Source organism: Nerophis lumbriciformis, linkage group LG23 (genome assembly GCF_033978685.3).
Source record: "Nerophis lumbriciformis linkage group LG23, RoL_Nlum_v2.1, whole genome shotgun sequence".
Taxonomy (NCBI): domain Eukaryota; kingdom Metazoa; phylum Chordata; class Actinopteri; order Syngnathiformes; family Syngnathidae; genus Nerophis; species Nerophis lumbriciformis.
Genome location: NC_084570.2, coordinates 19,334,417 through 19,360,163, shown reverse-complemented (window position 1 = coordinate 19,360,163; position 25,747 = coordinate 19,334,417). Strand labels below are relative to the sequence as shown.

General features: G+C 43.2%; 1 protein-coding gene across 3 annotated transcripts in view; it reads right to left on the bottom strand.

Annotated features, from left to right (window-relative positions):
• LOC133622352 (gamma-aminobutyric acid receptor subunit gamma-3-like) overlaps positions 1 to 25,747 on the bottom strand; it is a 257,275-nt gene that overhangs the window by 160,601 nt on the left and 70,927 nt on the right. For all 3 annotated transcript variants that reach the window (XM_061984991.1, XM_061984992.2, XM_061984990.1), the window contains exon 3: positions 7,792 to 7,859. In XM_061984991.1, coding sequence (XP_061840975.1) covers positions 7,792 to 7,859 — 68 coding nt within the window. The remainder of the gene's footprint in view (positions 1 to 7,791; positions 7,860 to 25,747) is intronic.

Sequence of the window (25,747 nt, the reverse complement as noted above, 5' to 3'; positions counted from 1 at the left end):
TTAAAGATTGAAAGTTGCCATCGATCCCAGGTGGGTGCTCGGGCCCCGAAGCACCCACGGGATCGGCGCCTATGCATGGACTGACTGGCGCAAGCTTGCTAGCTTAAATGCTAACATGCCAAAATCGTCTTTCCCCATAAGGAAACGACGAAGCCCAATCTAAACTTACATGAACATATTGATGTTTGAGCAACTACAACATTACAATGTACACATTGAACATACAAGCTGTGCTCTCTTAGAACAGAGTTATCCTTCTATAGGAGATTAAGGTGTTTTTATGGTGCATTCAAGGACCTCTGAACAGAGTAGGAACATAGGACGCAACAACGCCAGCCAGAAATAATAAATACCGTGAGTTAGGCTACTGTGTTCCTACACTTTGAAACCAGCGGCTTATAAAATGGTGCGGCTAATGTAAGTATTTTTCTTCGCTGACGTCCATAATAAAATGTTTTGTATGATCATCCATCCATTCTACTGCCGTGTTACAACAATTATGGTATGTAAATGAACATTTACAAAACATTACTGTGTAAATAACCAATTTCACAATGAATATATTTGAGGCTTATAGTCCGGTGCGTCTAATGTGTCAAACTCATTTGAGCTTAGGGGCCGCATGGAGGACGCGCAGGCCGGACTATTAAAATCTTGGCATTCAAACTAAAAAAATAAAGACAACTTTAGATTGTTTTCTTCGTCTTATTTTGGCCAAAAATAATAATAATAAAAATATAGAAAAAAATACCGGCAGGGGGCAGCAGCGTGTCTGTGTTTACTAGGGATGTCCCGATCCGATATTTGGATCGGATCGGCCGCCGATATTTGCCAAAAAATGCGTATCGGCAAGGCATGGGAAAATGCCGAACCAGATCCAGTTTAAAAAAAAATTCTGGTCCGTGTTTTCCAACGCACCGATTTAAATAATACATTCCACTTTTCTGCTGCTCCCTAATTTCCGTTCCGCATTTTCCAGCACACCTTCAACACATCCACAGGTCTGTGTCCTAACCGTTAAGACGGCAATGTGAAATAAAAGTTACCGGTAAAAATGTCAGCTGTCTCTGTGCGATATAGAAAATGACTATCTGGTGATATTGGAGTATACGTTCTCTCGCAGTTGCTTTTAGCTGCTGGCATTACACGACAGGCTCTTCTCACTCTTTCCTGTGTCTCCTTCTCACAGACAGCAAGCGCACCTTCTTACACACGTCACATACTGTCACATCATACGCCCTCGCGCAGCAAAGAGGTAGCACCATGGCTAACATTAGCTGTGATGCTAGCGCAGCCGTGCGAGTGGTAATACGAATGAAGGAAGAAATAATTAATTCCCAAGAAAAACAGCAGGGGGTCCATCGTCTGGCGGTAGTTTGGCTACAAGTGGGAATATGTCGAACAGACAACCGTAATTTGTCAAGTAGGGAGCAAAAGCGTTGCTATAAAAAGTAGCATTATTGCTAATATGTAGCATCATTTGAAAAGTCCCCTGCTAGAGAATGAAGAGTGTTTAAAACGCCGCACGTCAACATCTCCATTCGGTGCCACACGCCCACACCATCAAAATGCCGAGGCAAACATTTCCAGATCAACACCGTATGAAAAAAATAGTGATTTTTTTAGTTGTGATTTCCTTCTCTGCATGAAAGTTTAAAAGTAGCATATATTAATGCAGTATGAAGAAGCATGTTTTGATGTAGACACATAGAATCATCATACTGCTGTGATTATATGCATCAAGTGTTAATTCAAGGCTAAGGCAAAATATCGAGATATATATCGTGTATCGCGATATGGCCTTAAAATATCGCGTCATGTATAATTTTGTCTATTTTGTGTTCATCCTTGAATAAACAGGTCAGTTTCTTGTTACCAACCATTGTGTATTATTCAAACTCACCTAATTCAGCTGGCTAGTTGTTATCAAGAGTACTAAAACCCTTTTCAACATGAATCTGACAACTAAGTAGGCTAAATAACTTTAAACTTTATTACATGCTCGGATAGGCCAGTATCGGTATCGGATCGGAAGTGCAAAAACAACATCGTATCGGATCGGAAGTGCAAAAACCTGGATCGGGACATCTCTAGTGTTCACTAACAACTAGACATCATGGCGGAGCCGAAGTCGAGTTTCTTAACGTGGAGATATTCTCACTACTTTTTTTTTGTCGAGCACAAAGAAAAGAACATTTTAGTTGGATGTAAGTTGAGTCTTGGATCAAAGATCCTATCTACTGCCCAAAACAGCAATTCAAATCTGCTGAAACACCTACAAAAGCAACATGCTTCGACGGAGCTAGTAAAGAGAGAGACAGACTCCGATGCCACTTCACCTCCACCTCCACCACCACCTCAGCAAAAGTGGCTGGATTTTAACGGAGGGACTGCTAGCCAGGACAGCATTGATAGAGCCATTGCAGTGTATGTGCTAGAAGACATGCAGGCTATTTCTACAGTGGACTCACCCGCTTTCAGGCAGCTAATTAGCATGATACCGGCGTCAAACAGCAAATGGCACGGATAACATTTTCCACGTTCCTGGACACAGAGGACAGTGAGTACATAAACATGGAAAGCAAGCTAAAGAAAACACTCCAAACTCTGCCTCTGCTCATCATTCATCACTGAAGGTACACACACTATCAATTCTCTTATATACTCTTTCATTCTAGACTTCAAGAGTGTTTGATTATCACATCACTCTAAATGTATAGACTATAAAGTTCACAAACATAAAGAAGGATCCTAGTGGGCCAGGCCAATCTTTCCCTTTCTCTAAACTAAAACTGGGGAAATGCGTAGAGTGTTCTGGGCTTCAGTACAGTGTTGATCTCCTGAAGACATGATTTTATTTCACAATTCCCTGAGAGAAAAAAACGCCTGGTTAGGCGTGTGTATAGTAGTATGTGTGCTGTATATAGTGACATAACATATAATCATGTCATGTGTGCCTTCCTTGGGTGAAGCCAGGTTTACAGCTATGTTGTTATTATGCTGTTTGTTACTTATGTATGTTATGTTGCAGCTATTTAAAATAGTTTTGTCAATTTGTTCTGGCCCGAAATAAATTGGCCTTTTGAAACATATATTTTTCTTTGTGTGTTGTATGTAGACCACATTACTTAGCAGAGTTCAGTGATACAAATGCATGTCAAGTTGATCAACAGATTATGTTATTCTCCAGTGCAATAACAGTACTGAAATGAAGGCTAAAAGGGCATTAATGGGAGCCTTAAAAAAAAAAAGTAACTAAGCAGTTACTTTTCACAGTAACGCATTACTTTTTGGTGTGAGTAACTGAGTTACTTTTGAAACAAAGTAACTAGTAACTGTAACTAGTTACTGGTTTTCAGTAACTAACCCAACACTGGTGTCTGTTTTAGTTATTTGAAAAGAAATATTCGGCCACTGTGCGTATAAGAACTACTTGAGCACATTCAACAATTACCGCAACAATAATAACCGGGATAATTTAGGTCACGATAACCAGAATATGATATGTTTATATCAGTACATCCCCAATAGATATACATAAATAAATTATCTGTTATTGGTAGCAGTCTTGAGAAACCGGTTATTACCGGTAGTTTGGGTTTGGGCATGACAAAAAAAAATTGTGCATTTCTAATATTAAAGCAATATTAATAACAAGACTGTCATTAAAAAGTCATGTATCAGATTGTCAAAAGTGAGTAAGCAAAGAAAGTCGCACATTTGGCGTAAACAAAGCATGACATTTAACACACAACATACGACCTTTCCCAAATTTGTATTCTCTCCTCTTGGCCGTCAATTGATTGATGAGTTTAGTAAATGGAGACGCAAACAACGCAGGGAGGCTGGAAGATTGGCCAACACCACAAAGCAGCCTCAGTGAGTTGTCAGTTTAATTGCTGAACCCCCCCTGCAGGGTTCTGTTTAGAATAATGACCAGTTGGCCACCCATTATTCTTTCGCTGTTCAAATTATGGCATTGTGGGAAACCAATAAACGGTACGTTTCTTGTGCAGCTTTGTTTCCATTAAGTCTGTTTATTTTTGGGAAAGAAGAACAACTATTTATCATGCAGGTAAATTAACCGATGACTCGAGTGACGACGAGCTTCGCAATATCAATTAAAGAAACCACGCTTCCCTTGTTGACTTTTCATTAGTTGTTCTTTGTGCTGTGAACCACCTTAATCAATACCACTATAAGTCGGAAACTGACTCATTGCACTTAAAGAGGAAACCTAAAATACCTCTGCAAAATAAAAACTGTAGTATTTGAGGGATAGTGAACACAGTAAGAGTGTCCCGATTCCTGCAGTGACAATTCAGAATCGATTCAACATGATTGTCGATTCAAAGTGATTCTCGAAATGAATTATTTGTAGGGTTGTTAAACCGATGCGACCGGATACCCGGTTTAAAAGGTGGCCCGTTCGGTTGCACCGGTTACAGCCCCCTCAAATCGATAAGGTTCGGTTGTGAATCTTTAGGTTAATCGAGTGTAGACACATAAACCGGTTATCCCCCCCGAACTAAAAAAATCAGTTGACGGTTTTTGTCTTTAAAACGACTTGAGAGCCAGGGTTTGTCCGCTTGTTATGTTACTTACGTAGACGCATGGAGGCCAGCAATCAGTAGACAGCTTATCTTTAAAACAACGCGAGAGTCACGGCTGCCAAATAATTAAATGTAAATGGTAAATGGGTTTTACTTGTGGCCCTGCGATGAGGTGGCGACTTGTCCAGGGTGTACCCCGCCTTCCGCCCGAATACAGCTGAGATAGGGTCCAGCACCCCCCGAGACCCCAAAAGGGACAAGCGGTAGAAAATGGATGGATGGGGTTTTACTTGTATAGCACTTTTCTACCTTCAAGGTACTCAAAGCGCTTTGACACCAATTCCACATTCACACACATTCACACACTGATGGTGGGAGCTGCCATGCAAGGCCCTAACCACGAGCCATCAGGTGCAAGGGTGAAGTGTCTTTCTTAAGGACACAACGGATGTGACTTGGTTGGTAGAAGCTGGGGATCGAACCAGGAACCCTCAGGTTGCTGGCACGGCCACTCTCCAAACCGCGGCACGCCATCCATCCCCACATTACCCACAAGATACGCAACATCAAACATCCGTGCTGTGCCGTCCGTCAATATTCTAACATCCAACGTAATGGCGGCTCAGGGAGATTCCCACTTTGTCCTCCTTTATTTCCCAAAATGCAACATTCTCATACAAAGGGCTCAAACCTGTGTCTCTTTTCCGGCAACTATCCTTTCCCTCCACAACACATGTCACTTCCCATCCTTGTCAAGCCCTCCAGTCAAGCCATTGACTTGATTCATGGAAAAACAAAAATATTTAATATGTGGGCAGCACGGTGATAGAGGGGTTAGTACGTCTGCCTCACAATACGAAGGTCCTGAGTAGTCGTGAGTTCAATCCCGGCCTCGGGATCTTTCTGTGTGTAGTTTGCATGTCCTCCCCGTGACTGCGTGGGTTCCCTCCGGGTACTCCGGCTTCCTCTCACCTCCAAAGACATGCACCTGGGGATAGGTTGATTGGCAACACTAAATTGGCCCTAGTGTGTGAATGTGAGTGTGAATGTTGTCTGTCTATCTGTGTTGGCCCTGCGATGAGGTGGCGACTTGTCCAGGGTGTACCCTGCCTTCCGCCCGATTGTAGCGGAGATAGGCTCCAGCGCCACCCGCGACCCCGAAGGGAATAAGCGGTAGAAAATGGATGGATGTGTTTGCCTTTTTACAAACTGTACTTTATTTAACATATTGTGTGATATATGTTGTGTTTTAAAAATTTGAAAATACTGGAAGCATGTCACTTTTATAGAATATACTTTGTTTATATTTGAAGATGAATGTTCGTACAGGAGGGCAGTGCGGTGGAACAGGGGTTAGTGCATGTGCCTCACAATACGAAGGTCCTGAGTTCAATCCCGGGCTCGGGATCTTTCTGTGTGGAGTTTGCATGTTCTCCCCGTGACTGCGTGGGTTCCCTCCGGGCGATGAGGTGGCGACTTGTCCAGGGTGTACCCCGCCTTCCGCCCGAATGCAGCTGAGATAGGCTCCAGCACCCCCCGCGAACCCGAAAGGGACAAGCAGTAGAAAATGGATGGATGTTCCTAGAGGTGTTCTCATTCATCAGGTTATTGTTGTTCTCATTGCTTTCAACTGATTAGTTGTCTTCGTAGACGTTTGGCCTCTAATCCGAGTAGTCTTCATCAGGTGATGCTCATAGATTTAGCTTGGACAGATCGAGTTTAAGCGCTTGGTACCGAAGTCTTAACTATTTATTCTGTATGTATTTATATGTGTGTATTTAGTCTGTATGCACAGGAAGGAATGTTTGTGTTCTTTTGTGGCGTAAAAAAAAGAATGTGCCCTTTAACAAATGTTACTGACCTTTTTATAATTAAATATCTGTGAATTAGTATATACAACAGTTTTGTAATATGTAATTAATTAATTCAGTCATTATTAATATACTGAGATGAAGAATATGCTATTTTCAATAAGGTTGAAAGTATTTCTCATAATTCTTCTTCTTTGTACTTTGTAAGCACTATTCATTTGAACAACCTCTTAAATTGGATCATATCAGTACAATGTTTAACTTCTTTACTTAATCCATTCCATTATTTAATTCCACATAATTTTAGCTGTTTGCAATTTTACCAAATCATCGAACTTTAATATTTTTGACTCAATAAATAAAGTTTTTATATGATCTCTATATCCAACATTATGTATCAGTCTAATTGATCTTTTTTGTAACACGGTTAACGAATGAAGCACACATTTGTAGTTATTTCCCCACATTTCTGCACAATAACTCAGATATGGTAATACTATAGTAGCAAGCAGTAGAGAATGTGAAGTGATTTGTTAAACTAAATATTGTGTGTTTTTTTCCATACACAACAACCTATCTGGACTCGATAAGAGAATCGATAAGGAATCGGTTCGATAAGAGGATTCGATAATAGGCTCGAACTCGATAATTTCTTATCAAACATCATCCCTAACAGTGTATCTTTAAAACAACACGACATTCATGGCTGCCCGCCAAATAATTACTCACAAGATACGCAACATCAACATCTGTGCTGTGCCGTCCGTCAATATTCTAACATCCAACGTAATGGCGGCTCAGCGAGATTCCCACTTTGTCCTCGTTTATTTCACAAAATGCAACATTCTCATACAAACTGAATCAATACAAAAAGAATGTTGTTGTAAGGCAATAATATTAACACAGACACTTGTGCTAGCATAGTAGCTAATGCTAACAACACTAACTTCATTATGTTACGATAGCACGTACAAATATGCACGAAAACACTCCTAAACGCATCAAACATGGGACGGTTTAGTGAGTATAAACGGTTTTAGTTATATTGCAAAACTTAAACGCTGCTTGGAGTCATGAATGAAGAATCTATAAGAGTCCAAACGCTATGGACGACTAGAAGACTGAACGGCACTCCGGTTGGAATATAAAAAAAAGCACTACCTGTAAATGGAAGGAGACCTTCAGTGAGCGAACTCGTCCATAAAATGGCACCATAGCACAAACAATAAATCACTTTCGAGGTGTACTATTTTCATTATGGCTGTTATAGAAAAATCCATAAATTAGCTGCACCGTCTAATAAGCCGCAGGGTTCAAAGTGTAAGAAAAATAGTGGCTTATAGTTCGTAATTTACGGTAAATAGCACTGTTTTGTGAACAGACTCCAATGGCAGTGAGAGGAACAGAAACTAGATGCTTGAACTCACCATATCCATGGATGACACTGGCCCAATGCTGTTGACATAGATGCCCACATCCACCACCGTCGGCTTCACTGAAAGAGGTAACAAGGGCAAAGAGTTGAATCCAAAAACTGAAGTGCATGTACTAAATATACAACATGTGACATTGCTACCAGCCATTCTTGTGTACACCATGTGTGCACATGAACCTGCATTGTAAAAAATCGGACCTATTGAATGTATAAAAATTTGTAAAAATGTGGATTGTGTCTGGAAAAGTTTAAAAGGTAGAAGACTATAGGGATGTTACGGTCAAGGTTAAATGATGCCGATTCTGATATTGATCATTCATGATCAATCCATGGCCAATACCGACCACAGCTATAAACTAGGATTGTCAAAGTTAACTCATGTGATTAATCACAAAAAATGATCGCATTAATCATGAACACACATCATGCAATTTATTTTGACCGTACAAGCCGTTTTACTTTAACGGCCAGGTGATTGATTGATTGATTGAAACTTTTATTAGTATATTGCACAGTACACTACATATTCCGTACCACTAAATGGTAACACCCGAATACGTTTTTCAACTTGTTTAAGTCGGGGTCCACGTTAATCAATTCATGGTACAAATATATACTATCAGCATAATACAGTCATCACACAAGTTAATCATCAGAGTATATACATTGAATTATTTACATTATTTACATTCCAGGGAATGGGATTGGGAGGGGGGGGGGGTTAGGTTGGGTTGCTATCAGCATACTTCAGTCATCAACAATTATATCATCTGAGAAATGGACATTGTAACAGTGTAGGTCTCACTTGGTAAGATATGTACAGCGAGCAGTGAACATAGTGAGCTCAGAAAGCATAAGAACAAGTGTATACATTTGATTAATTACATTTGATTATTTACAATCCGGGGATGTGGGATGTGGTGGGGGAGGGGGTTAGGCGAGGGTTGCAGCTGCCTGGAGGTGTTATTTTAGTGAGGTTTTGAAGGAGGATAGAGATGCACTTTCTTTTACACCTGTTGGGAGTGCATTCCATATTGATGTGGCATAGAATGAGAATGAGTTTGTTAGATCGGAATCTGGGTTTAACGTAGTTTGTGGAGCTCTCCCTGGTGTTGTGGTTATGGCGGTCATTTACGTTCTGGAAGTAGTTTGGTCAGATCAATGCTTACGTTAGCACAAATATGAGTGAGGAGACTGGAGTGTGACATATTTCAAAGAACTTGAATTATATTTATATAACACTTTTCTCTAGTGACTCAAAGCGAGTTACATTTATACCAGTGTGGATGGCACTTTATGTGTCTTGCCCAAGGACACAACGGCAGTGACTAGAATGGCAGAAGCGGGGATCAAACCGGCAACCCTCAAGTTGCTGGCCAGCTGCTCTACCAACAGGGCTACTTTAGGTAAAACTGTTACTAAGTTTGGTGCAACTAAACGACATGCATTCAAGTAAAATGTTTGTAAACCTTCCTGGATGACATTCTGACAGTAACATTGCATTTGTGTACAAATATATTCTCGAGCAAATTTTAAATATGCGAGCATGTGATTTAATTATGATAAATCCAAATTCCAAAATGTACTTAATCTGATTTAAATAAACAATCATTGGACAGCCCTAATATAAACTCAGTGTGATTTATTTATGCTGGCTTCCATTATCAATATCAACACCGTATTTAAACTAGTTCCTTGTTCTCTTCTATATTTCATATTTTGGAGAAAAACTAAGTCAATAGTACGCAACAACAAAAGCAACAACTATTAGCATTTAAATCCTTTGTTTTTCCTTCCTGTGTCCAGGGAATTGTTCCCTTATTTGTAAACATGAACAAAGATGACAAAACATGTTTTTGTAAGAGGAGAAATCTCTGGAGTCTCTCGAGCATCGATCATGTTCTGATACTACCCTTGGTATCGACACTACCGATTCATGGATTGAGCAGTCGTCCTATCACGTGTGCCCTGTAAAAGCACCGTTATGTTGTCCTACATTTTATTAATCTACTTGTTAATTTCCTGTTAATAACTGCGTACTTCCTGCTGTAACACACTTCCATCTTTACTAAGCAAGTTTGTTGTTTTGATTGATTGAGACTTTTATTAGTAGATTGCACAGTACAGTACATATTCCGTACAATTGACCACTAAATGATACCACCCGAATAAGTTTTTCAACTTGTTTAAGTCGGGGTCCACGTTAATCAATTCATGGTAATTTTTCTAGATTAGCCATTAGAATGCCTTCTTGTCGTTTTTTTACTTAGTGTGTTGAAGCAAGCATTAAAGGCCTACTGAAATGCGATTTTCTTATTTAAACGGGGATAGCAGGTCCATTCTATGTGTCATACTTGATCATTTCGCGATATTGCCATATTTTTGCTGAAAGGATTTAGTAGAGAACATTGACGATAAAGTTTGCAACTTTTGGCCGCTGATAAAAAAGCCTTGCCTGTACCGGAAGTAGCAGACGAGTAGCGTGACGTCACAGGTTGTGGAGCTCCTCACATCCGCACATTGTTTACAATCATGGCCACCAGCAGCGAGAGCGATTCGGACCGAGAAAGCGACGATTTCCCCATTAATTTGAGCGAGGATGAAAGATTTGTGGATGAGGAAAGTGAGAGTGAAGGACTAGAGGGCAGTGGGAGCGATTCAGATAGGTAAGATGCTGTGAGAGGCGGGTGGGACCTGATATTCAGCTGGGAATGACTAAAACAGTAAATAAACACAAGACATATATATACTCTATTAGCCACAACACAACCAGGCTTATATTTAATATGCCACAAATTAATCCCGCATAACAAACACATCCCCCCTTTCGTCCATATATCCCGCCAATACAACTCAAACACCTGCACAACACACTCAATCCCACAGCCCAAAGTACCGTTCACCTCCCCAAAGTTCATACAGCACATATATTTCCCCAAAGTCCCCAAAGTTACGTACGTGACATGCACATAGCGGCAGGCACGTACGGGCAAGCGATCAAATGTTTGGAAGCCGCAGCTGCATGCGTACTCACGGTACCGTGTCTGCGTATCCAACTCAAAGTCCTCCTGGTAAGAGTCTCTGTTGTCCCAGTTCTCCACAGGCCAATGGTAAAGCTTGACTGTCATCTTCCGGGAATGTAAACAATGAAACACCGGCTGTGTTATCCGGCACACCAGTCAAGGGGTGCATTCTACGGCGGGGGTGCGTTATCCAGCACAACACCTGCCGCAATACACCGCTTCCCACCTACAGCTTTCTTCTTTGCTATCTCCATTGTTCATTGAACAAATTGCAAAAGATTCACCAACACAGATGTCCAGAATACTGTGGAATTTTGCGGTGAAAACAGACGACTTAATAGCTGGCCACCATGCTGTCCCAAAATGTCCTCTACAATCCGTGACGTCATGCGCTGACGTCATCATACCGAGACGTTTTCCGCAGGATATTTCGCGCAAAATTTTTAATTGCACTTTAGTAAGCTAACCCGGCCGTATTGGCATGTGTTACAATGTTAAGATTTCATCGTTGATATATAAACTATCAGACTGCGTGGTCAGTAGTAGTGGGTTTCAGTAGGCCTTTAAGTAGGTTTGGTATTTGGTGGTGAAAGCAACAAGGATGCTTTGACACTGCATTGGAATCAATTAAGAAAAGCAAACAGCTTGCATGTAACCTAATGATGCGACAACTTTTTAATTAATCCATGACCCGTATTATAATCATTTCAGCTCTTCGTCATGCTTCAATCATTTCTTGAGTTTAGTAATATGACAATAATGTGCAAAACTGAACAAATCTAGTCCATGTTATTTTGCATCCCAACCAAATCCAGGGACACCAAGACGGTGGCGTGGATGTGTGCGGATCAGTGCGTGGTGTCCCAGAGGACCTGCTGTGCTGGGCCACTGATGCACACAGTTGGGTTGGTGGAAGCCTGCTGGGATGCGTTGGTTGCATTCCAGTAACGTGTCACGCTCCACCAGCTGTCCAATTAGGGACAACAATCCTCCTGCGAAAATAACTTTGCTGGATGTCCACTTTCCCTTTTGACTCACGCCCACAAATGTCTTTTTTCCGGACACATTTCACCCAAAGATAGTAATATGTACAAGTCTGCTGGTAAAAATAGATGTTTTGGTTCATGGCTTTAGAGCTGGGGTCGGTGCCCAAACTTTTTCCACTGAGGGCCACAGACTGATTTACGGTAGAAATTTAGTGTGATTGTTGAAGAGCCGAAACCCAACTGAAATGCTAATGGTTAGCACGCTAGCTAGATAGCGTCAAGTAACCAAAAATATGAGCAAAATTAGCTTTTAAAAAGCTAGTGTGCTAACAGTACTGTGCTAACAATAGCACGCTTACTGCAGTTAACAGTGAAATACCAGATTATATGATGTTGAGATGTATACCTGCTTAATTGGCTAAAAAATATATAGCATGCTAATGTCAGCGTGCTAAAATGCTAACTGTAACAAGTACCAAATTATTATACTCTGAGGTCCGTACATAAAAATTGTGTTTAAAATGCTAGCCTGCTAACATTAGCATGCACCAAGTACCAATGTATGACTGGGGCGTATACCTACAAAATTGGCTAAAAAAAAAAAAAGCTAGCATGCTAGCAGGTGTCATTCGTCAAGTAACACAAAAATTGACACTGAGGTGTATACCTGTGTTATGGGTAATATTTAGTCACATGGTGGCTTTAGAGCAGGGGTGTCCAAACTGTCCACTGAGGGCCACAAACGGACAATTCAAAGGATGCGGGGGTAATTTTGGTAGTTTTCACCTTTAAAACCAGTACAATTTATACATTTATTTTCAGAGAAGTACAAAATGCAATTTATGGTAGAAATTTAGTGTGAATGTTGAAGACTTGACGCTGAACTGAAATGCTAACGTTAGCATGCTGGCGAGATAGCGTCAAGTAACTAAAAATTTAGTAAAATCAGCTTTAAAAAAAAGCTAGCGTGCTAACAGTACTATGCTAATAATAACATGTTTATGACAGTCAACAGTGAAATACCAGATTATATGATGTTGAGATGTATACCTGCTTAAATAGCTAAAAAAAAATCTAGCATGTCAATGTCAGTGTGCTAAAATCCTAACTGTAACAAGTACCAAATTATTATACTCTGATGTCCGTAACGTTAGCATGCACCAAGTACCAATGTATAACTGAGGCGTATACCTACAAAATTAGCTAAAAAAAGGAAAAAGCTAGCATACTCGCAGGTTTAACCAAAAATGTACACTGAGGTGTATACCTGTGTTATGGGTAATATTTAGTCACATGGTGGCTTTAGAGCAGTGGTGTCCAAACTGTGTCCACTGAGGGCCACAAACTGACAAATCAAAGGATGCAGGGGTCATTTTGGTACTTTACACCTTTAAAACTAGTACAATTTATACATTTATTTTCAGAGAAATAGAAAATGCAATTTATGGTAGAAATTTTGTGTGAATGCTTAACTGAAATGCTAACGTTAGCATGCTGGCTAGATAGCGTCAAGTAACCAAAAATGTAGCAAAATGAGCTTCAAAAAAAGCTATCGTGCTAACAGTACTATGCTAATAATAACATGCATATTATAGTAAACAGTGAAATACCAGATAATATGATGTTGAGATGTATACCTGCTTGATTAGCTAAAAATACAATGTAGCATGCTAATGTCAGCGTGCTAAAATGCTAACTGTAACAAGTACCAAATTAGTATACTGTGAGGTTCATACATGAAAAATGTGTTTAAAATGCTAGTCTGCTTACCTACGCTCCCACATACATACACAGATACAGTACATACCTACATACTCAAAGTTCGTACATCCACACGCACATTCACTGTACAAACATACACATACTGTACATATACATTCACTGTACAAACATACATATACACATACTGTACATATATATTCACTGTACAAACATACATATATGGGTAACACATGGCAAACTGACAAAGCTTAACCTATTGTTACTATAACAATCTACAAGGTTAATATAAGTTGCTTCTCTTTCTTCCCCTCAATTTTTCTGCATTCTTTCGTATCTCTAGTTATCATTACGTATATGTATTGTTGCATTTGAACAACTGTATTGTTGATAATAGAGGTAAATTATTGGTATTGTTCATTATCAATAGCGCTATTTCTATTGGTATTTGTATTGCTCCATTTGTAGTGTAATAATGATCATTGTCATTTCTGTATTATTTTTTTATTTTCGCTAACTGCTTATTTGCTATCACTTTTACCATCATATTTGTGCATGTCGTATTTGCTGATGTTGCTCTATTGTTGTTGTTGTTTTTGTCTCTCTGTTTAATCCCCCTCTTGTCCCCACAATTTCCCCCTCTGTCTTCCTTTTTTCCCCCTCTTTCTATCTCCTCCTGCTCCGGCCTGGCTGCACCAAATGATAATATAAATACATTTAATAAAGTCAAATACAAATAAGGCAACAAGAGAAGTATCCTACACTTCTCTTTTGTAAAGTAAATCTGAACAGCCGATATGGGCATCTACATCAACTATATGATTTGCCTGAGAAGCTGGACAAGACAAAAAAAATACAAAAATGAAAAAATAAAATAAAATAAAATGCTAGCCTGCACCAATGTATGACTGAGGCGTATACCTACACAATTTGCCAAAAAGCTAGCATGCTCGCAGGTGTCATTCGTCATGTAACAAAAATTGACACTGAGGTGTATACCTGTGTTATGGGTAAAACATATTCACATGGTGGCTTTAGAGCAGGGGTGTCCAAAGCGTGTCCACTGAGTGCCACAAATTGACAAATCAAAGGATGCAGGGGTCATTTTGGTATTTTTCACCTTTAAAACCAGTACAATTTATACATTTATTTTCACTAGAAAATGCAATTTATGGTAGAAATTGTGTGTGAATGTTGAAGAGTTGACGCTGAACTGAAATGCTAACGGTTAGCACACTAGCCAGATAGCGTCAAGTAACCAAAAATATGAGCAAAATGAGCTAAAAAAAAAAAAAAAAAGCCAGCATGCTAAGAATACTTTGCCAACAATAGCATGCTTACAGATAGCATTACTGTAATAACAAAATATATGACACTAAGATATATACTTGCTAAACTACCTAAACAATCTAGCATGCTAATGTTAGGATACTAAAATGCTAACTAACAGACGTCAAGTATCAAATTATATTACCGTATTTTTCGGAGTATAAATTGTTCTGGAGTATAAGTCGCACCGGCGAAAATGCACAATAAAGAAGGAAAAATACATACAAGTCGCACTGGAGTATAAGTCGCATTTTTTGGGGAAATGTATTTGATAAAACCCAACACCAAGAATAGACATTTGAAAGACAATTTAAAATAAATAAAGAATAGTGAACAACAGGCTGAATAAGTGTACGTTATATGAGGCATAAATAACCAACTGAGAACGTGCCTGGTATGTTAACATAACATATTATGGTAAGAGTCATTCAAATAACTATAACATATAGAACATGCTATACGTTTACCAAACAATCTGTCACTCCTAATCGCTAAATCCCATGAAATCTTATACATCTAGTCTCTTACGTGAATGAGCTGAATAATATTATCTTATATTTTACGGTAATGTGTTAATAATTTCACACATAAGTCGCTCCTGAGTATAAGTCGCACCCCCGGCCAAACTATGAAAAAAACTGCGACTTATAGTCCGAAAAATACGGTACTCTGAGGTGTGTGCCTGAATTTTTTTTTTTTTGAAATGCTAGTCTGCTAACATTAGCATGCACCCAGTACTAAAGTATGACTGAGGTGAATACCTAAAAAAATTTGCTTAAAAAAGCTAGCATGCTAACAGGTATCATTCGTCAAGTAACAAAGCAAATCAACGCTGAGGTGTATACTGTGGTATACCTGTGTTATGGGTAATATTTAGTCACATGGTGGCTTTAGAGCAGGGGTGTCCGAACGTTGTCCACTGAGGGCCACACACTGACAAATCAAAGGATGCTGGGGGACATTTTGGTAGTTTTCACCTTTAAAACCAGTACAATTTATAGATTTCTGTCAAAGAACTGGAAGATGCTATTCATGGTAGAAATTTAGTTTGAATATTGAAGAGTTGAAGCTGAACTGAAATGCTAACAGTTACCCTGCTGGCCAGATAGCGTCAAGTAACCAAAAACATTAGCAAAATGAGCTAAAAAAAAAGCTAGGATGCTAAGAGTACTATGCTAACAATAGCATGCTTACAGTTAGCATTAGTGAAATACCAACGTATATGACACGGAGGTGTATTGTTTACCAGCTGAACTAGCTGAAAAATCTAGCATTCTAATGTTAGCGTGCTAAAATGCTAACTAACTAATTACTCTGAGTAATGCAGAGGTGGGAATCTTTGGGCACCTCATGATTCGATTACGATTCAGGAGCTCTGATTTGATTAAAAATCGATTATTGATGCATCTTTAATTTTAGTATATTGATGCAGTTTTAAGATTTCTTTTCTTTTCGCTAAATAAGCGTTTATCACTTGCAACTTTTAAAAACAGTGCATTTGCGATAAACAGTTAAATTATATTAGTAGATTTAAAGAAATGTGTGCAAAACTGGAACATACACTATATTGCCAAAAGTATTTGGCCACCCATCCAAATGATCAGAATCAGGTGTCCTAATCACTTGGCCCGGCCACAGGTGCATACAATCAAGCACTTAGGCATGGAGACTGTTTCTACAAACATTTTTGTGAAAGAATGGGCCGCTCTCAGGAGCTCAGTGATTTCCAGCGTGGAACTGTCATAGGATGCCACCTGTGCAACAAATCCAGTCGTGAAATTTCCTCGCTCCTAAATATTCCAAAGTCAACTGTCGGCTTTATTATAAGAAAATAGAAGAGTTTGGGAACAACAGCAACTCAGCCACCAAGTGGTAGGCCACGTAAACTTACAGAGGGGTCAGTGGATGCTGAAGTGCATACTGCGAAGAGGTCGCCGACAGTTGCTACAGAGCTCCAAACTTCATGTGACCTTCCAATTAGCCCACGTACAGTACGCAGAGAGCTTCATGGAATGGGTTTCCATGTCTGAGTAGCTGCATCTAAGCCATACATCACCAAGTCCAATGCAAAGCGTTGGATGCAGTGGTGTAAAGCACGTCGCCATTGGACTCTAGAGCAGTGGAGACGCCTTCTCTGGAGTGATGAATCACGCTTTTCCATCTGGCAATCTGATGGACGAGTCTGGGTTTGGAGGTTGCCAGGAGAACGCTACATTTCGGACTGCATTGTGCCGAGTGTGAAATTTAGTATGTGGGAGGAATTATGGTGTGGGGTTGTTTTTCAGGAGTTGGGCTTGTCCCCTTAGTTCCAGTGAAAGGAACGTTGACTGCTCCAGGATTCCAAACCTTTTTGGACAATTCCATGCTCCCAACCTTGTGGGAACAGTTTGGAGCGGGCCCCTTCCTCTTCCAACATGACTGTGCACCAGTGCACAAAGCAAGGTCCATAAAGACATGGATGACAGAGTATGGTGTGGATGAACTTGACTGGCCTGCACAGAGTCCTGACCTGAACCCGATAGAACACCTTTGGGATGAATTAGAACGGAGACTGAGAGCCAGGCCTTCTCGACCAACATCAGGGTGTGACATCACTAATGCGCTTTTGGATGAAACTTCAAGTTCATTTGTGAGTCAAGGCAGGTGGCCAAATACTTTTGGCAATAAAGTGTAAGTGCCCTAAAATAAAAGAGCTGGCCGGCTCTCTTAGTGAGGTGGCTTGTTGCAGTCAGCCACATTTTAGAACAGTTTGCTTTACTTTATTTACAATAAATAAATCGATTATCAATATTTACTAATCAATTTGATAATATCCTGTAATAATCTCAAATTTGATTATTTCCCCCACCAATGGGGGTTTACCTAAAAAATGTGTTTAAAATGCTATCCTGCTAACGTTAGCATGCACCAAGTACCAAAATATGACTGGTATATACCTACAAAATTAACAACAACATAAAAAAAGCTAGCATGCTGTGGAGAGGGGCGTGGTTCGCGCGTTCCCTGCGGGCGGGGTGTGTGCGGAGGCCGGCCATGAAGCAGCAGACAGGTGAGTGGATGACTCAGCTGGAACGAGTTATCTAATCACCTGTTCCTTTATTAAGCAGCGTCGGAGACCATGAGGCAGAGGGACCTGGAAAGCAGATGAAAAGCCACGGAAGAGTGCTGAAAAGCCCGAAAAGAGAGACATTGTGAGGAGGAGGAGAGCTGAAAAGCCGACAGAGACTTGTGTGAGAATATAATTAAAAGAATTGTAAAACGCCGACCCAAAGTGTTGTGCCCTTTCCTGTGGTCCCAGAAGAACCCGAGACAGAGACGTCTTCACAGTGGCGCCCAACAAGGCGAACCACAGAAATGTCGACAACATCCCCGCTGGAGGCGCTGGGCCAAGTGTTGGCCGAGGTGTCAACGGCAAGCCGGCAGCAGACACAGGTGCTGCAGGCATTAATGGACAGAGCAGAGGCGGCGGGAGGAATGTCCGCCATGAAACGCATGGTGGAGGGGGAGGACCCCCAGACATTCCTCGATGTCTTTGAGGCCACGGCGACATCGTGCAGGTGGCCGGAGGAGGAATGGGGCGCGAAGCTGCTGCCGCTCCTGGTGGGGGAGGCGCAGCGGGCGGCGGTGAGTCTCCCGGCGTCCGCTCGCATGCAGTATGCAAACTTGCGCTGCGCCATACTGGATCGGGTCGGCAGCAGCCCCGAAGACCATCGCCGGAAGTTCCGGGCCATGATGTTGGGGCCAGGGGACCGGCCCTTCGTACTGGCATTTCAACTTCGAGACGCAGCAACCCGTTGGCTCCAGCCAAACGGACTGGACCCAAAAATGCTGGAGGCCATCGTCCTGGAGCGATTCGTGGAGGCAATCCCGGCCAGGACCTCCGCGTGGGTACGGTACCACAGCCCCCCGGACGTCAAAGCTGCGGTGAAATTGGCGGAGGAACACCTGGCGGTACAGAGGGAGACAACAACCAAAACGGCCAGGGGACCCACCCCAGCACCCCGCCAACGACTCGCCCCGCTCTGGGGGGGGGGTGGAGGGAGAGTCTCCGCAGTGGCAACCAAGCCAGCCTGAGCCACCCGGAATCACCGAACAGGTTCACCACACGGACATAAAAAAAGAATACGCACCCACACACACCCAGAGACAGACGACAAGGGGGGGAACACGGGGTCATAATATGTCTATGGTTTGTGCATTTCAGGGTACCGACGCTGCGGGGAGAGGGCTTCCCTCGCAGATGGCACCTCAAACCCCAGGGCCGGTGTGCTGGAGGTGCGGACGGCCCGGGCACGTGCGCCGGGAGTGCTCCCTGATGGAGGTGGGGCAGGTGTTGCGGGTTGTCGGGCCTCCAGCACCCGCCCCCGATCGGGGGGAGACGTACTGTGTCCCGGTAAGGGTACAAGGGGGTACATATCGGGCGATGGTGGATTCGGGCTGCAAACAGTCCATGATCCACCAAAACCTGGTTTGGCCCGGGGCGTTGAGGCAGGCGACACGGGTGAAAATTAGGTGTATTCATGGGGATGTGCACGAGTACCCTATGGTGCCAGTGGAAATTATATACAAGGAACAAAAGCATAAGGTTAAGGTTGCCGTAAGCGCGCAACTTACGCACCCCGTAATTCTAGGGACGAATTGGCCGGGATGTAACCATTTGGTGACACAATGTGTGGGGTTGCGTTCACGGACAGTCGGCGAGGGGAGTATCCGCGCGGTTCTCAGCGGCGACGCGGCTTCATCCGGTGCTGCCGAGCGGGAACCGGTGGGGGCTTCGCGGGAGGCCCCCCCGGCCCCCCGATGGCAACCTACTGAGGACTTTCCCCTCGAGCAGTCCCGTGATGAAACCTTGCGCGAGGCCTGGGACCAGGTGGATTATATTGACGGTCAGCTGGTGCGCCCAGGGAAAGCGCGGGTATTCCCCCATTTTTCAATTATTAGGGATAGATTATACAGAGTGGGCCGTGACACTCAAACCGGGGAGGAACACACCCAGTTGTTGGTGCCACAACACCGCCGGGAAATGGTTTTCCATTTAATCCCATGTCTGGCCACTTAGGGTATGATAAAACACTTAATCGGGTAATGGTCCGATTCTATTGGCCAGGCCTCCGGGCAGACGTGCGCCGTTGGTGCGCTGCCTGCCCGGACTGCCAGCTGGTGAACCCAGCGGCCACCCCAAAGGCGCCCTTGCGCCCATTACCGCTCATGGAGGTCCCGTTCGAAAGAATTGGGATGGACCTCATCGGACCATTTCACCCGAGCACACGGGGATACCGTTTTGTGTTAGTCCTGGTGGATTACGCAACGCGTTATCCCGAAGCAGTACCTTTGCGCTCCATCTCTGCCAAGAGTGTTGCGCAAGCGCTGTTTCAGGTCATCTCCCAAGTTGGAATCCCGAAAGAGATTCTGACTGACCAAGGCACGTCCTTTATGTCGCGCACGATAAAGGAACTCTACGGGTTACTGGGAATTAAAGCGATCCGCACCAGTGTATACCATCCGCAAACGGATGGGCTGGTGGAGAGATTAAATAAAACGCTGAAAACCATGATCCGTAAGTTTATGCACGAGGACAAACAGAATTGGGATAAATGGTTGGACCCCCTAATGTTTGCGATGCGGGAGGTACCCCAGGCCTCCGTTGGTTTTGCACCTTTTGAGTTGTTGTACGGCCGGAGGCCTCGCGGAGTGCTGGACGTCATTAAAGAAAGCTGGGAGGAGGGTCCAAGCTCCAGCAAAAATTAAATTCAATACGTCATGGACATGCGAGCAAAACTCCACAAGGTGGGGCACTTGTCACGTGAGAATTTGCTCCGTGCCCAAGAACGTCAGCGGCGCACGTATAACAGGGGGACCCAACTACGCAAATTCACACCGGGAGAAAAAGTACTTGTATTGCTTCCAACCTCAAACTCCAAATTACTTGCAAAGTGGCAGGGACCCTTTGAGGTCGCACGGCAAGTGGGTGATGTCGATTATGAGGTTCGGCGCTCTGACCGACGCGGAGACACTCAGATCTACCATTTGAACCTGCTGAAGGCATGGAAAGAGGCGGAGCCTGTTTCCATGGTGACAGTAGTGGGGGAGGAGGAGGAGTTTGGGCTGGAGATCCCGCGCTCTGGCCCGGCCCCCCGGCTGTCCTGTGACGACCAGCTCACATCAGCGCAGAGGGCGGATGTGGCTGAGTTACAGCGGCGCTTCTCTGATGTGTTCTCCTCGCGGCCCGGTCGCACGGATCTCATCCGACATCATATTGAGACCAGCCCGGGGGTTACGGTGCGGTCTCGGCCATATCGGCTTCCCGAACACAAGCGCAAAGTAGTTCGGGAGCAATTAAAAACTATGCTTGAGTTGGGGGTGATAGAAGAATCCAACAGCGCGTGGTGCAGTCCCATTGTTCTGGTTGGGAAGAAGGATGGGACGGTGCGGTTCTGTGTGGATTACCGCAGGGTGAATGAACAATCACGGTTTGACGTGTACCCAATGCCTCGGGTCGACGAGCTCCTGGATCGGCTAGGCACTGCTCAGTTTTTCACGACACTTTTCACGGCCTTTTGCACTCCGGGCGGTTTGTACCAATTTGTGACACTTCCGTTTGGCTTGTTCGGTGCGCCCGTCTCATGGACCGAGTGCTGCGCCCCCACGCTGCATACGCGGCTGCCTACCTGGATGATGTCATCATCCAGAGTAGCAGCTGGGAACAACACGTGCGGCGGGTGGGGGCGGTGCTCGAGTCCCTGAGGCGGGCAGGGCTCACCGCCAACCCGGCGAAGTGCGCGGTTGGCCGGAGGGAGGTACAGTATCTGGGGTACCACTTGGGAGGGGGACAAGTGCGGCCGCAGGTAGACAAAACAGCGGCAATCGCGGCCTGTCCACCCCCCAAGACAAAAAAAGAGGTGAGGCAGTTTTTGGGACTGGCGGGCTATTACCGGCGGTTCATTCCCCGGTTTGCGGACTTAACCGGCCCACTGACTGACCTCACCCGAAAGGGTGCTCCAGAACTGGTCCAGTGGACGGAGCAGTGCCAGCGGGGGTTTGAGAAGGTAAAAACAGCACTCTGCGAGGAGCCAGTGCTGCACATGCCTAATTTTGACATCCCTTTCTGTCTGCAGGCAGACGCGTCGGGCCGGGGACTGGGGGCGGTGCTGTCTCAGCGGGTGGGGGACGTCGACCGCCCCGTGCTGTATATCAGCCGGAAACTCTCGGACCGGGAGGCAAGGTACAGCACGGTGGAGAGGGAGTGCCTTGCCATCCGGTGGGCGGTCGGGGCCCTCCGCTACTACCTGTTGGGGCGTGCCTTCAGTCTCTGCTCAGACCACAAACCTCTCCAGTGGCTCCACCGCATGAAGGACGCCAACGCACGGATCACCCGGTGGTATCTGGCATTACAGCCCTATAACTTCCGGGTGGTCCACAGGCCGGGCGCGCAGATGGCCGTGGCCGATTTTCTCTCTCGGCCCGCTATAGGGGGTGGGGGGGAGTGAGCGCGGCCGGACGGCTGCCCGGCCTCAAATCTGGCGGTGGAGGCATGTGGAGAGGGGCGTGGTTCGCGCGTTCCCTGCGGGAGGGGTGTGTGCGGAGGCCGGCCATGAAGCAGCAGACAGGTGAGTGGATGACTCAGCTGGAACGAGTTATCTAATCACCTGTTCCTTTATTAAGCAGCGTCGGAGACCATGAGGCAGAGGGACCTGGAAAGCAGATGAAAAGCCACAGAAGAGTGCTGAAAAGCCCGAAAAGAGAGACATTGTGAGGAGGAGGAGAGCTGAAAAGCCGACAGAGACTTGTGTGAGAATATAATTACCGTAAAAGAATTGTAAAACGCCGACCCAAAGTGTTGTGCCTTTTCCTGTGGTCCCAGAAGAACCCGAGACAGAGACGTCTTCACACATGCTAACAGGCACCATTCTTAAAGCAACAAAATATTTGACGCTGACATGTATACGGTACTTGCAAAATTAGCACACAAAAAAAGCTAGCACGCTAACGATCATGCCGCGGGCCGTTTAAAAACGAGCTCTGGGCCACAATCGGCTCCCCGGGCCGCACTTTGGACACCCCTGCTTTAGAGGATGCTCAGCTCAGCCTGAGACAGCAAAACAACATCGCTGCTTTACATTCCCGATGATCGATCTTTGTTTCCAACCTGATAACCCCATAGATTCAGGCAATTTGTGCAGGCACACGTCTTTAAAATGACTTTGATTGATGCAGTTTGCTGACCACAGTCAGTTAACTGGAATCTGCTCGGACTGTTAATATCTGCTTATTTTCTGTTTCGACGTGTTCTATCTACACTTCTGTTGACATGTAATCACTTATTCTTCTGTTTGGATACTTTACATTAGTTTTGGATGATACCACAAATTTAGGTATCGATTCGATACCAAGTAGTTACAGGATCATACATTGGTCCTATTCAAAGTCCTCATGTGTCCAGGAACATATTTCCTGAGTTTATAAACATAATATCCATTTAAAAAAAACAAAAGAAGATTTTGTGATGCTAAAAATATAGATGTAATCATAGTACCGTATTTTTCGGACTATAAGTCGCAGTTTTTTTCATAGTTTGGCGGGGCTCCAGGGCGAATTATATGTTTTTTTCCTTCTTTATTATGCATTTTCGGCAGGTGCGACTTATACTCCGGTGCGACTTATACTCCGAAAAATACGGTAGTTGTCATGAGCCGTGGTCCGGATCATGTTTTGTGTTTTCTGTTTGTTTTGGACTCCTTTAGTTCCTGTTTGTGCACCTCCTGAGTTTGTTACCATGGCTACTTATTATTTGCACCTGCCTCTTGTGTTCGGGACGCTCACCGGTTGCTCATCAAGAGACATTATTTAGGCCTGCCTTTGCCAGTCAGTCGGTCTGGCTTCTTTGTTTGCTTCACGCTAGTGATGGGTCCGGCAACACCGATGCATCGGCGCATGCGTCGAGCTCATAGAGCGAAACCCTGTGTCGGTGCGCGTACCGCTTTTAGAAAGTCACGTGACCGATGATGAGCTGTTTTGGTCACGTGACCGATACGCGAACTGTGTCGCACTGACGCCTCCTCTGTGCCCTGTGAGCGGGTCTTTTCTGCAGCCGGAGAAATAATAACTAAGAAGAGAAAGCGTCTAAAATTGAATACGTTGGAAAAACTGTTTTTTTTTTAAATAAAAATGTGTAAAAAAAAAAAAAATAATTTCCAGGTCCACAAGCATCCTCATTCACAACACGTTCTCTTAGATTTCCATGTTATGATACATGTTCACATTATTTATTGACTGTATCTAAAAAAGACAAAAAATATATTTTTATTTAAATGAATTTATGAAATAATCCTAAATGAAATACAATGACTTGGTTTATATTATTGTATATACTAGGTCAGTGGTTCTCAACTTTTTTTCAGCAATGTGAATTTTTTTTTAATTCAAGTACCCCCTAATCAGAGCAAAGCATTTTTGGTTGAAAAAAAAAGATGAAGTAAAATACAGCACTATGTCATCAGTTTCTGATTTATTAAATTGTATAACAGTGCAAAATATTGCTCATTTGTAGTGGTCTTTCTTGAACTATTTGTAAAAAAAAAGATATAAAAATAACTAAAAACTTGTTGAAAAATAAACAAGTGATTCAATTATAAATAAAGATTTCTACACATAGAAGTAATCAACTTAAAGTGCCCTCTTTGGGGATTGTATTAGAGATCCATCTGGATTCCTGAACTTAATTCTAAACATTTCTTCACAAAAAAAAAAAAATCTTTAACATCAATATTTATGGAACATGTCCACAAAAAATCTAGCTGTCAACACTGAATATTGCATTGTTGCATTTCTTTTCACAGTTCTTTTTGACAGACATTTTAGTGACAAACCTGAGCTTGTGCTTCACTGAGTTTATGAACTTACATTCATATTTTGTTGAAGTCTTATTCAATAAATATATTTATAAAGGATTTTTGAATTGTTGCTATTTTTAGAATATTTTTTAAAAATCTCACGTACCCCTTGGCATACCTTCAAGTACCCCCAGGGGTACGCGTACCCCCATTTGAGAACCACTATAAGCGGTAGAAAATGGATGGATGGATGGATGTACTAGGTCATAAAATCAGTGTCAGTTGAGTCGGTCCATAGGTTGCCTGTAGGGATTTTTAATGTCCAGCAGATGTCAGTATTTAGTGACACAGTATCGACACAGTATCAATACAGTTTTGCAATGTGTCGAAACGCTTCATGACGCCTCATCAACCCATCACTACTTCACGCTATTGTCACGTAAGATTTGTTTATTCATACCACACCCAGTAAGTTTTCTAGTTCTTAATTCCAGTGCTAAGTTTTGCTTATTTAGCTTCTCGTGCGAACGGCACGCTTTCCTTTTGTTTGTTTCCCGCATGTTGTACTGTGTATGATTTGAGAATTAAATGATGTTCCTACCTGCAAGTCCTGTCCGGAGTCGTTCGTTTGCATCCCGGGAAAACGAACCGCGCAGTAAGCCTCAACTACACCGTGACAGTAGTATCGACTATATAGCTCCTGTACTTGGTATCATTACAGTGGATGTTAGGTGTAGATCCATCAATGGCGTTTGTTTATATTGTAGGATCCCAGAAGAGTTGGTGCTGCAGGGAATTCTGGGAATTTGTTCTGTAGTGTTTATGTTGTGTTGCGGTGCAAATATTCTCCCAAAATGTGTTTGTCTTTGTTGTTTAGTGAGGTCTCACTATAAGGCACATGTTTATGACAGTGTTGGCATTGTTCATACGGCCACCCTTAGTGTGACATGTATGGCTGTTGACTATGTATGTTCTTCATTCACATTTGTGTAGTGTGTTTACAGTCAATATCAGCGATTTAATAGTCCACAATCGAAGCGTGTGAGTTCTTGACTTAACTC